Genomic DNA, 23,302 nt, shown 5'->3' on the forward strand with positions numbered 1-23,302 from the left:
GAGAGCTACTTCTTCTTTTTTAAAGATAAGAGGTTGAAATTTGCACTGTATGCATGACAACAGTTCTTAGTACCTAAACCCATATGGTTGGCTTCAATTTTCAAGGTATCATTTGAATGTTTGTCTTGATTCTGAATAATATCATGATATGACTATGAATAAAGTTCTCTCATAATTTTCTCTCATTCTAAAAAAATGGCAGAGTAAAAATGCTTTCATCTTTTTGCATTTGTTTACAATAGAAGAAGCACGGTATGAGTTGGAGCAGTTTTTTCAGCACACAGAACCTGGCGAAAATAAAGGATGGCTGCTGCTGAAGGCCATTTCTCTTCTGTCTACCAGTGACTCTGTAAGTCCTACAGTATTATTTGCCTGGCAGAGATTTCCCTGAGGTACATTTTTAGACTGTAATGCTGAGTTAGTTCCTAATCAGATGCCATGACAAGCCATGTGGCTAATCATATGACTAGCAGTAATGTCGTATACACTGCTTTCATCATAAAGTCTTTGTGGCTTTAGTAGTAGGGTGTAGTGGGGTGGTAAGGGTTTGGTGAAGCATCATTTCAGAAATTTTGTCTGCTGTGCTGTGGTTTTAGGAAATCAGACACTTATGGTAGCTGCATATCTCCTAATTTACAGTTTGTTTGCAGTTACAATTGTAATTTGCTTTTCTTCTTCAAAACTCTTAATAGTTCACCATGTCAATCTTAGCACAGTGTCCTAGAAAACACAAAGGTGAGGCGTTACAGCAGATGTTCAATTTTATGTAAGTCTTTGAAGTAGCTACTTTTGTGTGGTTCAAAGTGTTAGCAATGTATTGCTTTTTTTATGTGAACACAATCAGTGCCGGATTAATGGCTGCAGATCCGGAAGGCCGCTTGCTGTGCTGGGTTTGTCCGCACCCCCCCGCCTCCATCACCGTTGCAAGTCATGGGCTCTGTGTGTGTAGAACTGTGTGCTAATGCTGAGGTGTTTTTTTTTCTCTGTGTTCCCAGACTGAGTTTCCTTAGGAAACAGGGGGGGGGGGGGGGGGGGGGGGGTTGTCTCCTCCCTCACCCAATATATTCCATTTCTCAGTAGTTTCCATTACTCCTGTCTTCCTGTCCTGTCTCCCCGCCTTGTCATATTGTATATGCTCGGATGGGTTGATCAAAATTTCGCTGGTTACTCTGGTGACTGTGTGACAATAAAGGCTTCATCATCAATGGCATATCTTTACTGTATATACAGTACTATGCAAAAATCAGATTCCGTGCTTGAATTTCTTTAATTTATAGTAAAACAGACAGTGCAAGATGTAAATTTTTGGTGGTCAGTCATTTTTTCTGTGAACACCAGCAGCTTCTATATTTGATATATTTGCCAATTTTCCTTTTTTTTTTTTTGGTCCTTTTCTTAGTAAGGACTTCCTTTCATCCCCATAGCATTGAGTTGTCTTCTCACAGTTGAAGGATAGACAGAACCATTTTTTTCCAGATCTGAAGCAAGATCTTTTTTCCAATTTTTTGTCCTTAAGCTTTCCACTTCCTTATGCAAGTGAATTATCTCATATCTTTTCTCTGCTGAAATATTTCATGCAAAATGAATAACTTGCACTCTACACTGAAATGCCACATTGTCCCATGCAATCACAAATGCGTGTTTGGCAGCTCCCCTTCCTCCTCAGGCACAAATCCTCCATGGCATTTATCCAAGAATTAAGTCGGATGCTCTGTACCATTTGGCACAATTTGAGAATTATGTCACAATATTACAACAGTAATATTGCTGCACACATTGATTTTCAAGGGGCGGCACAGTGGCGCGGTGGGTAGCGCTGTCACCTCACAGCGAGGAGGGCCTGGGTTCGATTCCCCGACTGGGTGATCAGGGTCCTCACTGTGTGGAGTTTGCATGTTCTCCCCGTGTCTGCGTGGGTTTCCTCCCACAGTTCAAAGACATGCAGTCAGGCTGATTGGACATGCTAAATTGCCCCTGAGTGTGAGTGTGACTGTCTGTCTGCCCTGCGATGGACTGGCGACCTGTCCAGGGTGTATCCTGCCTTCCGCCCACTGACTGCTGGGATAGGCTCCAGCACCCCCCCGTGACCCTGACGGAGAAGCGGCTTAGAAAATGGATGGATGGATGGACATTGATTTAATTATCCCTCTAATGAAGAACATTTACTTTTCCCATTTCAGATTTGACATATTTGGTCAGAATGATGTCAGCATCATATGCATAAATAAAATAATGTAGAGTAAAGGCATACAAAAAACATGCTAAGTCCTCCTATGCTTTTATTGGACAAACCTCAGTTCCTTGTCGCAACCGTTGTTCTTCTCAAAAGACACAGTGTACAGTTGCTTGGTTGTGACTTGATGTTCTGCCAAGGTTTTTCACTGTGGCCTGAATTTTCTCACACTTTAATGGCTTGGTCATTGATGGTGCACTTAGAGCGCTGCTATGCTAACTGTGTGAAGAGTTGTAAAAAGCATTTGTAAAAAACAACTGTCAATACTCAGGCAGAGCTCTAAATGCAGGTGCTAGTATGCAAATGAGTCAAGCTCTGACTACTTTGTTCACACCATCATTGTTCATAGTTTTTAAAAATGAAAGTGTCACTGTCTAGTGTTTTGTTGTTTTAGAGTGTAGTAGCAAGCCATTTAATGTGAAAAGTCTTAGGAAAATGAGAAATTCTTCTTTGTCTAGCATGTAAAAAGAGCATTATGTTTCTGAGCTGTGTAAAAGAATGAGCAGTGGTCCATCTCTAAGCAAACTTGTTTTTATTTTGCTGAAAGAAAGCAAGAGAGAAAATAGGCTATTCATCTGAGGCATGGGTCATCAGTACTTTCTTTATGCTGCAGTTACACATTTATTTATATATAGGCTCATATATTTTTCAGTGTTTCCCACACATAGACTATACTTGCCCCAACCCAACTTATCCCATTTTGACAATTCCCAAAGTAAATAGTACAGCAAACGGTAATCTATAAGATCCAAGCACCTCACAGCTTAATCCGGTCTAATATGCCGAGCGAGGGCTTTTTTGCAGACAAAAGATAAATGCTAAGGAGTCAGACATTATCAGGTTTTTCATACTTCATTGATAATTGGTCATTTCAGAGTTTTAGTAATTCAGATTTATTAAGGCAACAATGATATTAATTAATATGTAGCTACTACGGTGGACCAAGAAAGTCAACATTTTTTGATAATAATTTACCTACAGAAACCAGAGATTATTTCAAGACTTTTTTTTGGATGATTTAATCAAAATAGTAAGAACAGTTTGAAATGGGCAGTTTTTGGACAATTTACAATTGAAGAAATAAAATACATTTTATGAAAACACTTGCAAAGTTATTAGGCTCAGTAATAATTGGATTATTTGAAGTAAAATTATGTACGTGGAAATAATTGGAAAATTAAGTAGGGCACCCTAGTTGCCAATGCTTTTGAAACTTCATAGGATAATCCTGAGCTCCTACATAGACACACAATTCAGATTTCATGATGATTGGTCAGTGTTAATGCCTCCTTAAAGCTGATTGGCCAATGGCATCCACAGTTATCTTATTATCTGGTCATCTTTAAAGCAACACTTGTAAGTAATCTTAAAGATATAGCATGCTAAATCAGATGTGTGAATGCTGAGAAGCAGCTGCTTAACTTTTATAATGCTCACTGTTGATATACAGGTGCCTAAAGTAACAGGCTACCTCCTGAACCTTTTAACACACAATCTTGTCAGGTTTTGTTAGAATCTGACAAACCTTTTATGAGTTACAACTACTTTAGTCAACAGTGCTCTAATCCAGAAGTATTGATTGATGTGTGGTAGCCATGTTGTTTACAAATGTCAATATTTTTTGGTAAGTATTGAGGTTCAGACTCTTGTTTTGCATGTTGTATGTATTGTATGTTCTATGTGTTGTGTGAATTGCAAAATCTCTACATTTTTTACAGGATGGCTGTTTTGAGTTTTTGATTTTGGTTTAGTATGAACCGTGAAATCAGCAGCACCCAGAATTATGTCTGTAAGCCTTGCAATGTAGAAGGTATGGCCAAAATCTAAAACACTGTGCTTTAGCTCTCCCTTCTATCCAGTCGGGTTCATCTCGTGTGCCTGAGTAGTGAGACTACTACCTGTTGACCAGGTTTCATGTCTTCAGGTCTTATGATTTGGTCTGCGTGATTCATTTTTGGGAAGGAAAAAGGATTTATTTAAATGTGAACAAAAACAATAGGCATCCAACACGTTGGGTGCTTGGACCCCTAATTTATATTGTCATACATAAACAAGGGCTTATTTCGCATTGCATGAGGCACAATATTAGGTGTTTAGTATGAAGCTTACATTATGAAATTAGAATAAAATACACAGCTTTTTTTCTTTTTTTCATTCTAAACCATATATTCCTTATTTAAGTAATCGGTTACTTAAAAATAATACTTAAATGAGTTTTGAACATTTTATTAGAGCAACAGCATGCACTTAAGAGCATGCACTTGCCCTTGTTCAAGCTATGAGCAGCTGTTGTCATTAGTTTATGGCAGAAGCTCGCAGTCCTGTGACCCCACAGCATGCATGTTTTTGTCCATTGTCTCAGCAAGCACCCCGATTCCTAGCACCTATGAAGTTGATAAATCAATATGTTAATATAATGCAAAAGACCCAAGTTTGATTTGTTTGTAACAAAATTTATCCAAGTTATTCAGGTATTGTTGATCATCAGAAGGAGCATCATGATTTTTCTCTCAAAATGTGGAAACGTGAGAATTTACTTCAGATTCAATGAAATACAAATCTAAGATATTCTCAAACAATTTATATACTCCAACACTTTTTAAGTACCTAATAATTCTTGATTTGTTGTGTCCTTTACATCAGACTAAATACAAAGCCAATATGGCAACATTGTTTCAGTGGAATGGGCTCCTTAATAATCACTGTTTTTGACAGGGAATGAATGCTGCGATTGACGCTGGACTGGCTGGTGCTTTAGTGAAGTGCCTGTATCTGTTTGTAGCCCTGCCTGCAAGAAAAGCCAAAGATGGGGTGGTGGATGTCACGCTCTCATTCCAAGATATTTTTATTCAGGTATGCTTAAGATATGCAAGATATACAAGATATTCAAAACTTGAATCACATATTCTGTAAATTTTTTGTAGTTTTTCATGTGCAGTAATACCTTATTAAATGTAGATTCAAACACCAAAAGTTGTTTTTAATGTTATGTTATTGTATTTCATTCAAACATTCATGTATTTATTTGTTTATAGCAATTTGTCAAGTTTTCTGTCTTAAGATTTGATCACTGCATTTAAAATATGAGGCATGCTACTAATTTTAGTATACAGGGCTGCTAGAAAGTTTGTGAAACCTTTAAAATTCTTAGAATTTTTACTTAAGTCTGACGTAATCTGTCTTAAGATCATAATAAGTCATAATAATAGATAAAGAAAATAAATAAGTTATATAGTTTGCATTCATTAATTAAATAAAATAATCCAACAGTAAATGTCTTGCAAAAGTATGTGACCCTGCCCCATTTATAAAATATCAACAATATAAAATATCAATAACAAATGTCTTCAGCATTAAAGTCTGGATTTCTCTACACACATTTACTAGTGTTTGCCATGTCTCAATCAACAAAGATTTCTGAGAACCTCCCCCCATCCAAAAAAAATCACAGAGAGAGGAGAAAGGAAGAAAGTGTTTTCACTGGCTATTGTCTCAAGGAAACGCTGTACAAGAATATTGCAAATGATTGTAGGGAGTAAGCAACCACTCTCAGAAAAGAACATTGCAGACAGTTTAAAGTTTCCTAAAGGCTACTGAGATGAGCCAGTAGCTTAGAAAGAATGTAAGGGAAACATGAACTTTATGGCTAAATAAGAAATGTTATATTTTGCAAAACAAAATACTGCAGCCAGGCATAAGAACTTCATCCAGCTGTGAAACATGGTGGTGGCAGTTTCACCATGTGGGGCTGTTATATGTCTGCCATTGGACCATTGGCTTGCCATCATTTGATGGTACTATAAATGTTTGCCCGAAGTCATTGCTGCTCAGGTTGGTCACAACAGTTACTGAAAGCAGAAGTTCACATATTTTTGCCAATGAAGACATTTAATGTTGAAATGTTTTATTTAATAAATGAATGAAAAGCTGTAGCATTTTTTTCTTATAATTCTTTGTCTGTGGCTTAGATGATGATCACATTTTAGGTCTGATTTATTTAGAATTCTTTGAATTTTCCAGCATTCTAGTGCCATTGTAGTTTCATTCTTGAAGCTGTACAGATTGCAAGGAAGTAGCGATAGAATCATTTTGAAAGAAAAAAAAACTAAATTGGTTTTATATTATTAAAAACATTGATTCTAAACTTTTGAATTGTGATTCCATGCTTGTGAAAAATAGTGTCTAATGTGTATAAAAAAGCCTGTGGATGGGGGTGCGCTGTGTTCTCAGGTGATCCTGCAGCTGTGCAGGCAGGTGCAGTTTGTGGAGGAGCTGGTGGAGACGCAGGAGCTGCAGTGTGTGATCATTGCTCTAACCTCCCTGTGGGACCAGTGCAGCTCTTCATGGCGAAGACAGGCCTCACGCGTACTCAGGGCTGTGTCAGCAGCCCAGGTGCCAAACACTGTCCCTGCACTGCAAGGTCAGCTCAACTCTCTCACGTATACATATGTGCACAGTAGACACACAGGTACATGCACTACCTCCCACCACTGAACCGTTATTCTGGGCAGAGTGGTTTTGTCTTCCTCATAAAATCTTTCAGGGGGCGTTGAGTTTTCGGCAACCTATGTGCACTATTGTATACAATACAATACAATACAACACCTACATTCTTTCACTTCCTCTCTCTTTGGGAGCTGATTATGTTCATAATGTGTTATTTTGTTTCACCTTATACTATTATTTTCTAGATATACAGATCTTTTTTCCAAATTCCAACATAGCCTTGGTTCCTTAGCACCTTAATGTTATTTGATCAAAACATTTATCAGTCGACGGCTAGAAAAAAAGTTTGTATTTTTTCAGTTGCATGATTATTTGGTATTTGATATTTGATCGCAATAAAGAACTGACCGTAAGCACATAATGAGTTGACTGCTTCAGTGTGCTTTCACATGATGTTGGAGATGCTCATCTGGTTCACTCAACTGTTCCAGACCACTGATTATGTAAAGTTTGTTTGTGGTCACATATTTTTCCAGAGAAGGATCCGCGCTGGACATGATCTCATTAAGAAATTCCTAATATGATCATTATGTAGGATCATCATGTTTTTTAGGCCTAGACGGTATTTATGCTTTTGGTAGGTTACATTATGGTCACTGAAGAAACATGAATAAAATAAGTGAGGTCATATCCATATTAGTTCATTAGTTATATGTATAATATAAGAATTACAAAATATTTACAATCATTATGTGAATTAAACCTAAAGTATTAAGATAGTAACAAGATATATATGTACAATGTCATCAATAATAGGGTACTTTTTGTTAGGGATGACTGATAAACCATAACTCATCAAATTTCTAATTGGGAAAATAATACTAATATTTTTCCCATTTAAAAAAAATCTCTTTTAAAGTAAAGTTGAAAGATGTAGACTTAAACTCATGAAACTCAGAGGATTTCATCTCAGAGATCACTCAGAGGATTTCAGTGTGAAGTCCAAGTCAGTTAAAGGTCCAAAATGGGTTTAGACCTGTGACCTTTACCAATTTGGTAAAATGATCCGTATAATAATACCTATAAATACTGATGCCTTCATATACATTATTTTCTGTCTCTTTAGCTAAGAACTGTATGAAGATCTGCATCCAGAATATGCTGAGAATGAGTGAGCAGGTCCCTGGGCCAGTCCTAGCTGAGGTGGCTGTGAGCGTGTTCAGCTTCGTGAAGGACTCTTACTCGATCAACCATGCTCTTTTTGAGGAGTTTGAGAACAATGATGGCTACGCAGTCCTTCAAGCCATCATGGCTCGGTATCTCATCACACACAATTCATTCTTAGAGCAGCATTTCTTTAAAATAATGTAATTGCTAAACAGGGTAAAAAATTAATAACATGCTGAAAGATTCACAAATTAATGATATTCTAGTCTGTGCACACATACAACATCAGACTTGCAGTTTGAGACTAATTTGAATGTAATTTGATTTGGGGTTGTCACCACCCCTCCACATCCTCTTGAGATTAAAGGTGTCTGCTGAGAACGAGTGAGGCCTCTGTTGAAATCTTTGGGACTTTCCTGCACTCGCTCTCCTTTGCTCTTGCTTTCCCTTGCCAGTTCTGCTGCATTCCTCTGTGTTTAATAATGAAAGAGACTGTAATGAGATCAGTGGTAAATTGAACTCAATCTCATTAGTGATCATGCTGCCTCTCGCTGAGGATCAGCTCCTGTTCACAGCAAGGTCATTACAGGACGAGACCTCCTACATCCAGCCCTGTTTATTTAAGCACTCATGGTCACACTCACTCATTTTCTACCTGGCTGAACATTATCTAAGGGTCTCTGATGTCTAACTGAGACTATGGTAACCCTTCAGCAGCTGTGCATTCCAGTTAACAAGAGTTTGCATAGATTACAATTGCAAGCTAACAATTAGTGCCAAAACCCTGCAAATTTTTGCAGATTAATAAGGATACTGACATTACATTTCGAGATGGTTGCTATTGATGTTTGTAGCTATGCAACATAATTTTATACTTTGTACAGTTGTGCTTATAGATACCAGTATGTTATGCAGGATAGGAAATCTTATAAGCAAGTCTTTTTGACTCTACTTTAACTTGTAGAGTCTTGATGCAGTTTGAGGCAAATGTATGATTATGTAATTTGCATATTGGTAATTGGTAATCATAATTTCAATTACTTTTTTAGCTTCATTAGCTTCTCAGCTAAAGTACAAAAAAAAAGACTTCAGACAACAGACATAGCTGATCGGTTACATTTGGGTTAAGGGACAAAGTATGTCACTTTTTATCAAAGTATTTTGAAGCCAAAGAACTTGCTAACAAGATGTGGTGTCACATATAACCTTTTTTCAGCTGTGAGGAGGAATCAGCAGAGGAGCACTTCTCTCCTGTGGAAGACCTCTTGGGCTTCATCGCCTCTCTCACTTTGTTTGGAAAAGCAGAGTTAAAGGTGGCCCTGTGTGTGAACAACCCCCAGCCACCAGGCTTCAAGTTCGACCCAGACCTGACCAAAGGTAGGGACGGATGCACCACAGATGCTGAACACTTCACTGCATCTCCCCACCACCACCTCATGTTAACAACAAGGCAAAGGCAATTATGTCCAAGATGATGAAGTGTAGCCCTCCTCACTAACCCACTTAAGATGCCCTGCATCTATTCTCCTCATCTGTACCAGAGTCCACCATTCATCACCAAGCAGAGCACCTCACTCCAGAGAGTAGCAAACATGGCCCTTTTTTAGCTTGATTCCATTTGCCTCTGATGTGATTTTAATTAAGGGTGAAATTCAATCGCATTACCCTCCATTTATATATTTATTTACTCTAAACATCAGTGCATTTTTGTCCAGGGACCCAACAGTCTTTTTTAATCTTTGACAGGGTTATACACACATTTGGTTGCGTATATGGTTTTCACTTATTCACACACGCCGAATAACATAGTTTCAATCAATCTACAAGAAAGTAACTTGATTTAAAGGCAAATGTTCTTATGTATAGCAGCCCCAAAGTGTTTGTAATGTCATGGCATGCTCACTGTTGATGTAAATCACTTTCCAACATTGCCAAAATAAAATTAGAAGCCACACATGTTTTTGAAAATTTCAAAGGAACATGACATTATAGTAATATACGTGTGTTACACTGTGCCATGTTCTTTGTCACTTGCCTGAATAAAACCAAGCAACTTTGCATGATCTTATTCATCCTCAGATTTATTCAGCCTCAGATTTAATTACTGAATTCTAGAATTCCATAATTTTGTTCCGCAGGCTCTGCGGTGAAGAACCTCAAAGCTTTTCAAATCATCCAGTCCTCCTTCATGCGTTCAGGCAGCGCACTGACCTGCAGTCAGATCCTTCACACAGTGCAGACGATCTGGTCATGGGACAAGGCCAACTTCTTCCTTTTGGAGTGGACGCTGCAATGTCTGGCCCAGCTGGCCGAGTGTGTGTGGCAGAAGCCTGCCACTGTCCACAGCATCTTCTTTGAGCTGCTTGAAATGGTGGTCTTCCAGCTGTCCTACATCCCTCATGATACACTAAGGAAGGTGCAGGCCATGCTAAAGGAGGGCTCCTCACAGGCCTTCAGCATGGCTGCACTGAAGTGCTTCCATGGCCTGGTGATGCGTAGCAGCCTGCTGTCTGAAGTGCTGATTGATGGTGGCCTGATGGAGCTGCTGCTAGTGGAGCTCAGAAGAAGAGCTAAGATTCTGAGGAAAGCTGGCGTTACAGGTGAAACCAATGAGTGCATTAATTTGTGTGGTTTAACCTCTTAAACCTAACTACTACTCGTAACCACTCATGTCAGTGGTGTCCAATTCAAGTCCTTTAGATCTATTATCTTACAGAGTTTAGTTTGAACCAGGCATATAATAATATATTGGAATTCCCATGTTGGTTAATCCCTATAGTCAGTAATGGTAATACTCAGCACAGGGTGCTCTCATTTTTTGACCAAAATAAAGTTCTCAAGCTGTTTTCAAATGTGAAAATCTTAATCCCTTATCCGCATTTGTTCCTTCAGTGTGTTTTTAACAACTGCACTGAATTATTTCCGAAATCAGTTATTGAATTGTAATCAAAGCACTGTAAGGTCAGAGATTTATAACCCAGATCTCACACCTATTAAATAAAAAACTCCTGCCTTACATCTTGGTGTCATTTTACTAATGGAATTATTCATTGCAATTGCTTAAACTACTAACTTTCCTTTTAGTTGAGAATCTCCATTCAGAACTTGGGGTAGTACATGTAGTCTTAATCTTAATCTCTGGGATTACCAACTCTGGGAAAGTAGGAGTTGGATTTCTCTCTGGGAAAGCAACTCCCAGAGTTTAAAGGATTAATGTGTACAAATGTTGAAATCCTTGATGCTGACCTGAGATTTCTTTCTTATGCAGCAAGTAAGGATGAGCTGAGAGTGGAGGACTGTGAGAGGCAACTCACCACCAACATGTTAAATGTAGTTGCAGCTCTGGCACTGAGGTCCATCAGAAATACAGGTATACATAGGCACTTTCCTTTAAAGTGTGAAAAGTAGTTCACTGTAAAGTAGCTTACTAACTCTGCTGATTTCTTTACACTGGTGCTGATAAGAAGGGGGGGGGGGTTCAATGCCTGCAACACAAATATACCCATTTTTCTTATAATTCAAAACTGCCAGCGAACCTTTGTGCGTCTTCTGAGTTTTTACGTGTAATGTTGATAATGGTATGCATCAGGCAGCTTATTCATAACCATTTCATGTAATGACTTTGACTGAGGCAGCTATGACGGACAAATGGTTGCTATCACCACCATTGTAAACAGTTCTAAGTTTCTCTAGAATAGGGTATTCCACATCATCGCTTTAAATTGTTTACATTTTAACCACTACATTATGCAGAAACTTTGAGAAACTGGTGAAATAATCTTTTATCTTGGGAGTGTTCATACTGTATCCACAAACCAAAGTTAAGGAAGCTTTTTTTATTTTTAAAATGTCAAATCACAGTTTCTGTAATAAAAACATCTGCATAGTACGGGCAATGTTGGGATGTGACAGAATGCAAGTATTAGGAATATGTAAATTAAATATTTGTATTCAGTCCAAGTCACATTTTAAAAATGACAGTATTCAGAATACATTTACTTTTTATATTTTTAGCAGAATAGGTTTAGAATACTTACCCAATGTAAACATAAGTGTATATATAGCATCTTTAAAAGAAACACCATTTATGATTGTTTATTAATTCTTTTAAAGCAGTGCACTAAAGCAGAAATCCTGATAAAAGCCTGAGTAGACTAACAAACCATTATGATGACCAGTTATTAATCTCAGTGTAACAAAACTGTTTTGAAGGGTAAGTTGAACAGTCTAGTTAGTAGTGGGTTGGTGACATGCTGAAAATTACATAGTTCCCCACTTTATAATCACATTTGCCAGATTTTGTTATTGCAATATGGTGAATGGTTTCTTAGTTCATGAGGCAGCAGTGGGTTTAATGGGAGCAGCAGTGGATTGAAGCAGGCGATGAGAGCCAAAGTAAAATAAATACATTTTTTATATTTACATTATTATATTCTTTTAACAGAAGAACCAGTAACAGCGTGAAACCATGCTAGTTAAATAAAAATGACACATTTCCACATGTGCCTTATCGATATGTATTGTAAATGTGTTGTAAATGTTTTCTGAATACATTGCTGTATTATTACTGTAATGTAATACATTACTAATACATTTAAGGCAGTGCATTCAGTGTTCAGCCATCACAACTTGTATAAAGTGTTTTACCCAACTCTGAGTATGGCAACACAATGAAATACATAAATTAAGAGTGTAGCAATCGGTTTCTGTCTTGACTGTATTAGCGTTTATAAGGGACTTGGGGATGATTCCCTATATAAAGATCTTCCTGGATGATGAGCAGTTCCGCAGTCCGGCCCTCTGTATACTGGAACAGTTGTCTGAGATGAACCCAGAAGAGTACATGAGCACAGCTATAGGAGCCCTCTGCTCCTCAACTGAGACTGAACTGCGACTCAAACTGGATCTGCTGCAGGTATGTCATCATGTTTCTCCTCTGCTTCCTCCATTCCTTTTTTCCTTCCTTGTTTGTCCATCGATTACTTGTTAATTGTTATTCTTGTTATCTTTTTGCTTTTTTCTCTTGTTTTGTTTCTAAGCATTACCTCTACTATCTCCCTTTCACTCTGCTCTCTTTCTTTATGCTTACATGTAGAGAAAATAGACCAGTTGTGAAGGTGGACTGGCTACACCCTGAATTGAGCTCCAGACTCCGTTTTTATTTCCAATTCTAACATATTATAACAAGTTTAAAGCATAATAAGTGTTTGAATTTATTATCCTAGCCTTTGGGAATCTGATCACATTACAGCCAAATTCAGATTGATTTGCTAATATACGTTTAGCTGTTAACTCTGGCTCGATTTGATTAGGATCGCAGCCTAGTGGTGTGACACGGCAGAAATTATGAGCAATATCAGATCAGTGAATGTGAAAGAAATCTAATTATATGTAACTAAATTAGCTACTTACTGTACATGTCCATTTTTTAGATACAAGTACAAGAATACTAACTTGCAGACTATTACACTGTAACTGGGTTAAGGCAGGTAGCAATTGGATTCACCCCGAACACTGTGTGAAATATGTCAAAGCTATTCTGATTACTTCTACTGGTCCTAATTAGTTTTGGGCTTCATTTTATGACACATTAGCTCTTTGATGTATTAGTGTGGTAAATCAAATAAAGACTAAACCAATTTCTGTGAAGCCCCATGAAACTCAAACCCCTCTTTTAGAGTGATATATAATTCATCGGTGCATTTTCCACACATCTCCAATTTTGCCATGGACTGACCAGGAGAAACCTTAAAAGTATTTTAACCAGATTGTGATATTGATGATCATAGCTGATGTTTTTTTTTTTTAATTGATATACTCATCTTTCCCATTCTCAGTCTATCCTGAAAGTCCTGGACAACCCAAACAGCTGGAACGCTTTCCGCACAGCGGGCGGCTTTAACGGTTTGCTCTCCATGGTGGTGGACATGGAAGGGGCTCTGCTGGAGCAGCCCCTGGGAGTGTGGGCCTCTCTCAGCCATGGCAGCCTGATGGAGCTGCTGCTTCTCGCCCTCCACACAATTACCCTGGCTGTCCATCTGCATACTGTCAATGCCCACTTCTTCCACATCACCGGCCACTACGAGAAGCTGGCTGAGGCTCTGCTGCAGCTGGGCTGCTTCTGTAGTGGGGTGCCGATGGAAGCAGATATGGCTACATACACTCAATCGTACCCCAAGACCTTCCAGCAGTTTGTAGAGGCAACTGAAAGCTCCAGACCCCTTCTTCCTTTACCCTTGCAGGTAGGACCGGGGAAAAATGGCAAATACATATTGTCACTATAGTTGAAAACGTTTTGAGTATCACAGATATCATAAATACTGAATGTCACTCCATCCAGTTAAGCAGGACTACTTTTTTCTCTTGGTTTCCTAGTATTGTTGATATTCAGATTCATCCAGACCAAAGAGTGAAACCTTAAATAGCTCTGCCCCTTGGGAGCCTCACAATAATAAAAAAAAACAAAAAACAAAGAAAAAATCAAGTTGGTTGGTGCTGCTAATAAAATCTTATTGCGATTTATCGTGATAATGATATCATATTTTTCACCCCTGCCTGCAGGACTGTGTAAGGCTGCTTAGCTTTCTGGAACAGTTTGCTACAGGGGTCACTGAGGCTGTGGACCTGTGCACTGGCCTGCAGGAGGCCACAGAGGTGGAGGAGAGTCAGCTGTCTCCTCCAGGCCCCAGAGCAGGAGATGAGGACTTTCAAAGCCGTATCAGAAACACAGCTCTCACAATCTCCTCTGGGTCTACAGAGACAGGGAGGTGAGTCAGAAGTTTGAAATTTGAACTTTGTTGCTGGTACCTTTCAGTGAAGTAAGAAAAATAGCATAACAGTTCTTTGGTGATCCTTTCTATGTATTTTTTAAGCACTTATTGTTAACTTGTTCGCCAAATGTTCATCAAAGGGTCTTCCTTGCAGTGAAATATAGCTTTTGCTTTAAAGAGCACATTTCATGAAAAAAAAATTCTCTCACTTTGAAAAATAATGTTAACATTGTTAGTAAGTTTGAAAAAGTACTGTTCAGTAGTCTGTCCATGTGATTCATTTTTGTAAACTATGTTGAAAAAGCAGCCTGTTTTCAATGGATTATTTTTGTGATGTCATGAGAACCAACACATTTACATATATCCACCTACAGTGTTTAGCCCTATTCATTCACATTAATATTCTAGGTAGTGTTTAAGCTCTGGATTGTTCATGAATGGGGCATAATACAGGCCACCCAACCAGAACAGACGTCATTTATCTTATTATCTCATCTGAATGCACAAGTAACAGCCTGTTTAATTTGATGTGATAAAGAATGGTTGAAAAATTATCATGTAAGAAATAATTAGGGTTTTTGGTACATAAAACCATCCGATCATCATAAGTAGACATCAGGGGAAAATAACATACAAGAAAAATGTGGAATAAGGGCCATTTGGTAGTAGGGCTGCATGATACTGACAAAATACTATTTTGTGATTACCCTGTTATGTATTGTGATTGCCAAGTGCCTTGAGCTATATTAAAACATATCTGAATCCTTGGTGTGGTTAAAGATTGTCCTGCTTTATTTTTCACAAGATTATTTGAGTCAAGTAAATGCCTTGATGTACCTAAACTTCTGCAGAAACTCAACTGGATGATTTGTTAGCAGTCAAGATGTTCATAGCACACAATAAAGAAACAGTGATTTGTTGGAGAGATCATTTGCTTATTGCACACCTCTGCAAAAATCAGTGTCACAAGTGCTAATATTGCAGTAGTAATTAACAAAGGATGTAGATCACAGCTCTTTTTTTCCAAACACGGGCAACCTGATAATATTGGTGTGTGTAGTGCCAGATGGCTAATGTCTCCATCAGCCACTGATGCTTTGATCTCTCTGACAAGTCACTTAACCTCAGGGGTTGCTCAGGGTTGCATCAACATGAGACTTCTATTTCCACTTCTGTTTCCCCTACCCATCACAGATATTCTTCTCTACTCAGGTTTTCCTGTGAACATACAATACTGCACCCTGGAGCAGTTAAGGTCATCATGACTCTGCTGCCTCATATTTACTGTCACAGTGACCCTCAGGTTCGTAGAACAATAATACATGATTCATATTTATTTAAAAGTAATGCCAAAGCTGTTAATCTAATCTCAAGATTGAGGACTTTTACAAGACATTGTCTGCTGTACAGAAGCATTCCTGTGTCTGTGGTCTCTCCTCTATAGCTGTCTGCAGTGCTGCAGTTAGCTGTAGCCCATCATGTGCAGTCTATGGTGAAGTCAGAGCAGAACAGACAGATTATGTGTGAGTCAGGCCTGCTGGTCACTCTGCTGACTCACTGCCGGGACATCCTCAGCAACAGTGCCCACTTACTGCACTTGCCAGTGGTGCGCGTCCTGGAGAAACTGGCTTCCCAAGCCATAGACCATAAGTCCCTCAGGTTAGCGTAAACCAGCAAAGATGCTGCATGATGTTAAAATATCTATAGTGCTTTCATTTTCATTTTTTTATACTATTGCATAATTTCATATTCATGTTGTCTTGATTTCAGATGCATTCATATAAAAATTATGCAAATAGATATTCATGTCTGTATTGTTTGTGTCATTTGCTTTTGTGCTTTCCTTCAGGCAGTTCCTGTGCTTAGGAGAACCTCTTATGTGTAATACTGAGAAGTGTATCCCTCCCCCTGACTCAGAGGCTGACCTACCACTCTCTAATGGTACATTTGAATAATGGCTCCTTCTTTAACCCTGCCTTATCTAACGTCTCGCTGGCGGCACATTTTAAACTTTGGTTTTGTCAAAGTTTGGAAATCTGCCCCTGGAGAAGTTGCATGCTGTATGCAGTTCAGCTTAGTAAAGTAGATCAATATGTGTAATTGGAGCTTTCTATGTGCTACCATGTTTTCTGTCACTATATAAAAGATTCACTAGGCTGTTTATTACTGTTGAATGCATTGTGATATTGTCTGAGCAAGTACAAGCACATCGAGAAAGGTGCTGTATGAAGAAGTTGGAGCACCCCTTGTCAAATTGCATGTGTTGTTCATTGTGAAAAGTTAATACATCTTCTAAGTGCAAACTTAAATACAGTTTTATCTACATTTGTCTTTATATATATATATATACACACACACACACACACACACACACACACACACACACACACGCACACACGCACGCGACCCTAAGGGAGAAGCAGCTTAGAACGTGTGTGTGTGTATGTTACACTATATGTTTAAATAAATACTTAATCAGCATTGTGAAATCATATTTTAAAGAGTGGATTGCCTCAGCATTAAAAAGTTAATTGTATTTTTAACATACAATTTATTAAGCTTGTGAAATCTTTGTATTTTTATAGGCCAGCACACTGACCAAGCAGACGATTGTGTAGACACTGACAAGAAAAGGTCCAAAAGGTCATTTAAAAGGAGTTTCAGCTTACTGAGGACATCCCCAAACAGTGGGACACCAATTCACCTTCACCGGATCATTAGCCTTGTTTCAATGACTTCTCCGCGGAGCTTCCGGCCACACAAAGTGTCTGTTTCTCCCTCGTTTGTAGAGTTTGACATGACTGACAGTGGATTTGGGTGGGTTTCAGCAACCTTCTGTTTTTAATAAAATAAGCTATGTTAACATTCTCTTGAACCAGCTATTGTTGATGGTAATTAAATTAGCCTCACAAAATGTTTTTGCATGACGTAATTTCAGTGCTTATCATCCAAGTTTTATAAGTTCACAAGCTCATAGAGGACCTTCTCCTTTCAGGTGTCTTTTTCTGCCATCTCTTGCCACAGTGAAAGGAGTCAGTGCAGACTCCATCTCTACTGGAGGAATTGGCAGTGGTGAGCAATGTTTTTTCAGCTGGACTGATTGCTATCATAGACCTACATTCCCTGGAATTATAGATATTTAAGTATACAGCTAAAACATCAACAGAAATGTGCAGACATCCATGTCATTAACACCCTGAAACTATAAGCCTGTTATTCGGTTATTAATCTTAAGACTGATTGTCCATTAAATACTGGATTGCTAAGTAATTGCTAGTAAGTAGTATAACAATAATATGTTAGATATTTGGACCCTCCTACTGATGCTAAGGGTATAAGAGGTTAAACGATATTAAAAAGTTTGAAATCAGTCTAATCATTGTTGGGCTAAGAATGGACATCATGCAGTAGGTCTCCTAATGAACTTTCAGTGAAGCATTTTCTAGGCCTCTATGTCACTGCTGTCCTCCTTGTTTATCAGACTGCCGTGGTTTTCCTCCCTCTGCTGGCCTGTCTTTCTCCTGCTGGTTTCTGATCAGCAGATTCAGCTCAGCCTGTGACTCCCACCCGGTGCGTCTACTGACGGTGGTACGTCACATGTCCCGTGCTGAGCAGCAGTACAGCTGTCTGTCAGTAAGCATCTCTGCCTCTGATGGCTGCCTGGTCATCTCCACTGAAGAGGAGCCCTACCAGTTCTTAGGTGACGACTCTGTTGATTGATTGATTACTGTGCATAACTCACACCTTACTTATATATGCCTGACATTCAGAGTTAATGTTGATGCTAAATGGAAATCATACCTGGATGCAGGCAATATTACTATACCCTTAGTGATATCATTAATATGATAAATTACTCTAAATGCAGTGTGCTTCTCTGATTCATTTTTTCCCCAGTTGTCCTTCTTAAATATTTTATTTTTACAGTCTTTTGATACAATTCTCATGTTTTTCATAGCCTTGTTTAAATGTGGCACTGTTGTTTTTGGTTCATTAGCGTGCTTTCAAAACTCATAATAACTAAATATCATCATACATGTACTGTGTGATGAAAATGTCTTGAGTGATCATAAGACATCTTTGAGGAATCTCTCACCCTTAATTAAAGCTGTCAGATTCTTTTTGCACAGCACAGATTGCACAAAATTCATTACAAAATCTCATTCTTCCACAGACATAATGGAGCCCGAGGTACGGACTCCAACTACACTGCCAGTAACAGTGCGCTTCAAATGCTCCAGACAGCTGATGCCGGGTCAGTGGCATCACCTCGTTGTTGCTATGGCCAAAGACATCAAAAAGAGCTGCAAAGTGTCTGCTTATCTGAATGGAGAGATGATTGGGACATCAAAGGTTGGTATAAGTGTTACAGACACACTGGCACCAGTATTTGGACATTTGTTCCATACATAAAAATGTGTTGAGCGGAAAAAATACCAAACCAAGTCACATTTACTTTAAACAGACCATTCCAAGACAGTCCTATTTGAGTTCTGGTTGAGTTCCTCATCCTATCAATGGACACAAACGGTCAGACGCCATTGACAGACAAACACATTTCGACGTCTCACCTCTGTGCTTTACAGTACACTTATTGCAGTCTGGTTGGACTTGTTGTCCAGGCCTTTTTTCCACACAAGTCTACTGTCAGTTTGATGTTGGACTAAAACAAATATCATTTTTTAAAAAACATTTTATGAAATAATTTAAAGAATATCATTGAAGTTGACCAGTGGTTGAAGTGAATAAAAAGTGAAACACTTTTTGGGCTATTTTACATCTCCTCTTTGCTTTTTTTTTTTATTTATAGTTTACACTTATTGTGTTTTTAATTTCAGACCATGCAGTACTACTATTGGTCTCAGCATACTGTTTATCTGTCTGTCTGTCTGTCTGTCAATAGATGAGGTATATTCAGCCATTCCCTGGTCAGTGCATTGCAATGGATGCATCAGCAGTTATTGACGTGTGTGGGATTATTGGCACCCCACCTATATGGAAACAGCACGCAGCTCTGGTCTGGCGAGTTGGTCCTGCATATCTCTTTGAAGAGGTTTTGAGCTCTGATGCTGTGGAGGTCATGTATGCACAGGGCACTAAGTACCTAGGCAACTACCTGGCTCTTGGTGCTCAAGGTACGTAAACGACACAGTTTTTGTTTCTGCTTTTTTTTGCCTCAAAAGCTGTCTTTGATAAACTTTGCTCTGTTGAAAGTTACCAGTATGTTTGTGAACCAAGCAATAAAATGCTTTCAGCATTGCAAATTGCATAATACACCAGTGTACAAGCAAATTTATATATATTTTTTTCTTTTCAAATGGAAAAACAGAATATTCTCCAGTGAAGCTAGTTCCTCCAGAGAGGATCTCCTTCGGGATAAACCCAGCAGTGTGCACTGTCACTACAGTAGTGGAGATCAGAGAGCAGTACAATGAGGTGGACTGCCGACTTATAGCCAAAGAGGTGCCACTATTTTATTAGTTCTGGCTTATTTGTAGTATATTAACACATTAGATGGCTGCCTGTAAAGATGAATACTCTTTCAGTTTCATTGTATTTACTTATAGATGGGCATCACATCACGGGATAACTCCACTCCCATCTTTCTGGCCCGTAATATCAGTCAGCACCTTATTGGAACAGCTAGAACAATTGGGGCTGCCCTGATTGGTCATTTTGGTAAGAATTACATTTTTTAGACCCTGCCTACACCATTACTGAAATAATTTAATTTAATTAATACTGGTTGATGACATAGGCTTTGTTTTATTTGCTTTGTCACTCATGTCACTTCATCTTGCAGGGGTCCGGACATTTATGGCGAACAGTGCTGCCACTAGTTTCCAGTACATTGGTGGACCTGCAGTTAATCTCAGTCTGGTTGCTATGGCGTCAGATGACAGCTCGTTGTATGCATCTGTCAAAGTTCTGCTGTCTGTCTTGGATACGAATCCAGCAATGAGACGTGAGATGAAACGCATAAATGGCTATAAGGTACAGTCTGTGTGGGGATGATGTTCTGCAATAAAACATTTTAATACACTAAGTTGCACAGGCTCTTTATGAGCTTTATGTGACTTTTTGGAAAAGAGGTTTGCCTCTGTGCATATTATTTACTTAAGCATGTAAAATAATGAGTCAGCTTTGCTTAATTTACTTATTTTTATGTGCAGCTCTTTGCTTTCCTCCTGAAGTCGAAGGCTCACTTGATCAGTAGCAGAACTTTCCAGTTAATTTTGGCCATAGTGGGCACCATGGAGCTGGGAACAGGCTGCATATATATCCATGACCTTTCTGCCCTCCAGGGCATACTCTGTGACTTTGAGGTATGCTTATGTGTATCACTGTAAAACTTCATATGCATATGGATAATATCACTTTTTTTTGTAGTATGGCATCTATGCCTCACAATTAATTTCTTCTATTAATAGGTCTGGCAGAAGGCTCCAGAAAGTCTTGACTTGGCTGTTTTAAATCATTTTGCAGATATCATGAAATCATCAAGGTACTTCATACTGATCCATGTAGCCATAGTATATTGACTTTTCAGGGCTTGATGTAAACACGCATTGATTTGTAAGTTACAGAGTGCATTCTTGCTTCCTCTTTCCACTCATGCATGATCTGTTTACAGGAAACATGCTGTAGCACTCTGCTTGGCATAACGTTTGACTTGTCACCATTAATCTGTCATATGATTGATGTGCCAATCTTTTTCAGTGGAGATCTGCGGAATACAGAGGCCGTGCAAAGCCTTAATTTGATGACCAAGCTCCTCTTCCTGCTGCAGCACCCTACTGTGACACATAGAAAAGTCACTGTCATCTGCACCATCATCACATACCTGCTCCAAGGACATTTCAGCACTACAGACATCCGCAGGCATGCAAGAACAGTCTATTTGATGGCTTAACGCTGGTTCTTATGCTCATATAAAGTCTGTTCCTGGGGTTATTCTTTACTTGGGGTGTTTAAGTTTCTTTCCACTTCCACTTCCAGGAGTTACATGTTAGCACATTTCTTATTTGACTGTTATCAGATATTAGATATAAGGAGGTTTTAATGAAAGCACAAAATTAACCAATAATTACAACTCCTTTCTACATAGTGTTGTAATAATGTCAAATTTTTATCATTTTGGATAGTCAGTTTTTATGCAGTACTGCACAAAAGTCAGAGACCCCCTGTTAATATAATAACAACCTTAGACCATCAAAACTATTGAGAGAACAAGATATCAAGTTCTACTCCTACATCATATCTGAAAAAAATCCATGTCTTTCTGTTCATCTTTCCACTGTAGGAAGACAATTCAGTGCTATGGGTCTGAAATAATGTACTGCTGTCAAGCTGTTATTGAGAAAAGGAAATTTGCTAATCAAACAAAGAAGTGGCTGATTTTCTGAGAACAACAAACTGACCACCCACAGCCCAGACCTCTGCATCACTGAGTGTTTATTACGAGAAGGCAAAAGTGCAACCAGAGACTGAATTTTGAAACCTCCCTGCAGATTTCTTTTAAAAGCTGAAAAGTTTTTTTCTGAAAAGAATGGAATCTGTAATCCAAAGCGTGGATCCTAAATACTAAACAATTTGAAATTATATTTAGTTGTTGAGGCTTCTGTGTAGGTTTTGGTTAAATATACATTTTCTGTTTTTTTTCTGATACTAAAAAATGAATAACTTAATGAAAGGGTGTCTGACTTTTTACTTTATATAAGTATATATATATTTATATAATTCTCAGTTTCTTGGAGCAGACTAATGTAGACAGTTTATCCCTCCATGATCATTAAATTAATTTTCTTATGTATGTAAACAATTTAAATGCAACATCATTCCTATGGATGTCTAGTCTACAGTTTGATTGCAATACCACATTGGAACTGTTGGCTGTGCTATACCTTTTTCACCATGCAAGATTTAGTGCAACAAAAGTACTTGGGCCCGAGTTCCAAATATGTCCAGAAGATAGTTTTAGAAGTGACTGACTAATTAGAGCTTTAATTTTGCTTTGGTGAAGCACTTAATACATGTGTAACTAAAGCAAGTTTCTGCATCTCTGTGTTTGTCTTTGCTCACACAGGCTTGGACTCTTCTTAATTCAGACCCTGTTGCCCACAGATGTTAACGAGAATGCAGCCTTTCCATTTATAGTTTTAGATGATCAGTCTCAAGGTAAGAAAGATAAATGTTAACAAAAATAGCCATTAGAAGTTTGTGTTTAGAGAAGTTTTTCTCAGCCCTGATCCTGGAGGCCCACTGCCCTGCATTTTGTAGTGTTTTTCTGCTCCCAATATACCTGATCCATCTAATCAGCCTATTAACAGTCTATAATTAAGTTGAGGTTGTTGTGTTAAAGCAGGAAAAGCACTAAAATGTGCAGGACAGTGAGCCTGCAGGGCCAGGGTTGAGAAACACTGATATAGAGGACTATGTTCCTCAGTATTGAAGTCTACATGTTTCTTTGGATGCTTGATTAAAGCTGAGTGAAGCTTTGCCTGAACTTCTGTCTAGCCCTGAGCCAAACACCTGCGAGAACCGTCTGGATCAGGAACCAGCTGCTTGAGGTGCTGTCCTCACTAATCATCTCTGACAATCCTCTACCTAACAAGTAAGTGCAGGCGACTTGTTACCAAAAATTTTCATAAGTGTACTTAAACTAATTTTGATCTCTAACGCTTCA

At 38.5% G+C, this 23,302-nt stretch overlaps 1 protein-coding gene across 3 annotated transcripts in view; it reads left to right on the forward strand.

Annotated features, from left to right (window-relative positions):
* wdfy4 (WDFY family member 4) overlaps positions 1-23,302 on the forward strand; it is a 65,367-nt gene that overhangs the window by 3,104 nt on the left and 38,961 nt on the right. For all 3 annotated transcript variants that reach the window (XM_017723912.2, XM_017723921.2, XM_037538539.1), the window contains exons 4-29: positions 243-349; positions 4,949-5,086; positions 6,464-6,653; positions 7,806-7,995; positions 9,063-9,223; positions 9,985-10,446; positions 11,115-11,216; positions 12,571-12,761; positions 13,684-14,088; positions 14,408-14,613; positions 15,829-15,919; positions 16,061-16,275; positions 16,466-16,557; positions 17,202-17,433; positions 17,612-17,688; positions 18,098-18,316; positions 18,791-18,969; positions 19,520-19,751; positions 19,946-20,079; positions 20,184-20,295; positions 20,420-20,610; positions 20,790-20,942; positions 21,048-21,121; positions 21,337-21,498; positions 22,703-22,794; positions 23,134-23,230. In XM_017723912.2, the coding sequence (XP_017579401.2) occupies positions 243-349; positions 4,949-5,086; positions 6,464-6,653; positions 7,806-7,995; positions 9,063-9,223; positions 9,985-10,446; positions 11,115-11,216; positions 12,571-12,761; positions 13,684-14,088; positions 14,408-14,613; positions 15,829-15,919; positions 16,061-16,275; positions 16,466-16,557; positions 17,202-17,433; positions 17,612-17,688; positions 18,098-18,316; positions 18,791-18,969; positions 19,520-19,751; positions 19,946-20,079; positions 20,184-20,295; positions 20,420-20,610; positions 20,790-20,942; positions 21,048-21,121; positions 21,337-21,498; positions 22,703-22,794; positions 23,134-23,230 (4,504 nt within the window). The remainder of the gene's footprint in view (positions 1-242; positions 350-4,948; positions 5,087-6,463; positions 6,654-7,805; positions 7,996-9,062; positions 9,224-9,984; positions 10,447-11,114; positions 11,217-12,570; positions 12,762-13,683; positions 14,089-14,407; positions 14,614-15,828; positions 15,920-16,060; positions 16,276-16,465; positions 16,558-17,201; positions 17,434-17,611; positions 17,689-18,097; positions 18,317-18,790; positions 18,970-19,519; positions 19,752-19,945; positions 20,080-20,183; positions 20,296-20,419; positions 20,611-20,789; positions 20,943-21,047; positions 21,122-21,336; positions 21,499-22,702; positions 22,795-23,133; positions 23,231-23,302) is intronic.

This window comes from Pygocentrus nattereri, chromosome 5 (genome assembly GCF_015220715.1).
Source record: "Pygocentrus nattereri isolate fPygNat1 chromosome 5, fPygNat1.pri, whole genome shotgun sequence".
In the NCBI taxonomy this organism is placed as follows: Eukaryota; Metazoa; Chordata; class Actinopteri; order Characiformes; family Serrasalmidae; genus Pygocentrus; species Pygocentrus nattereri.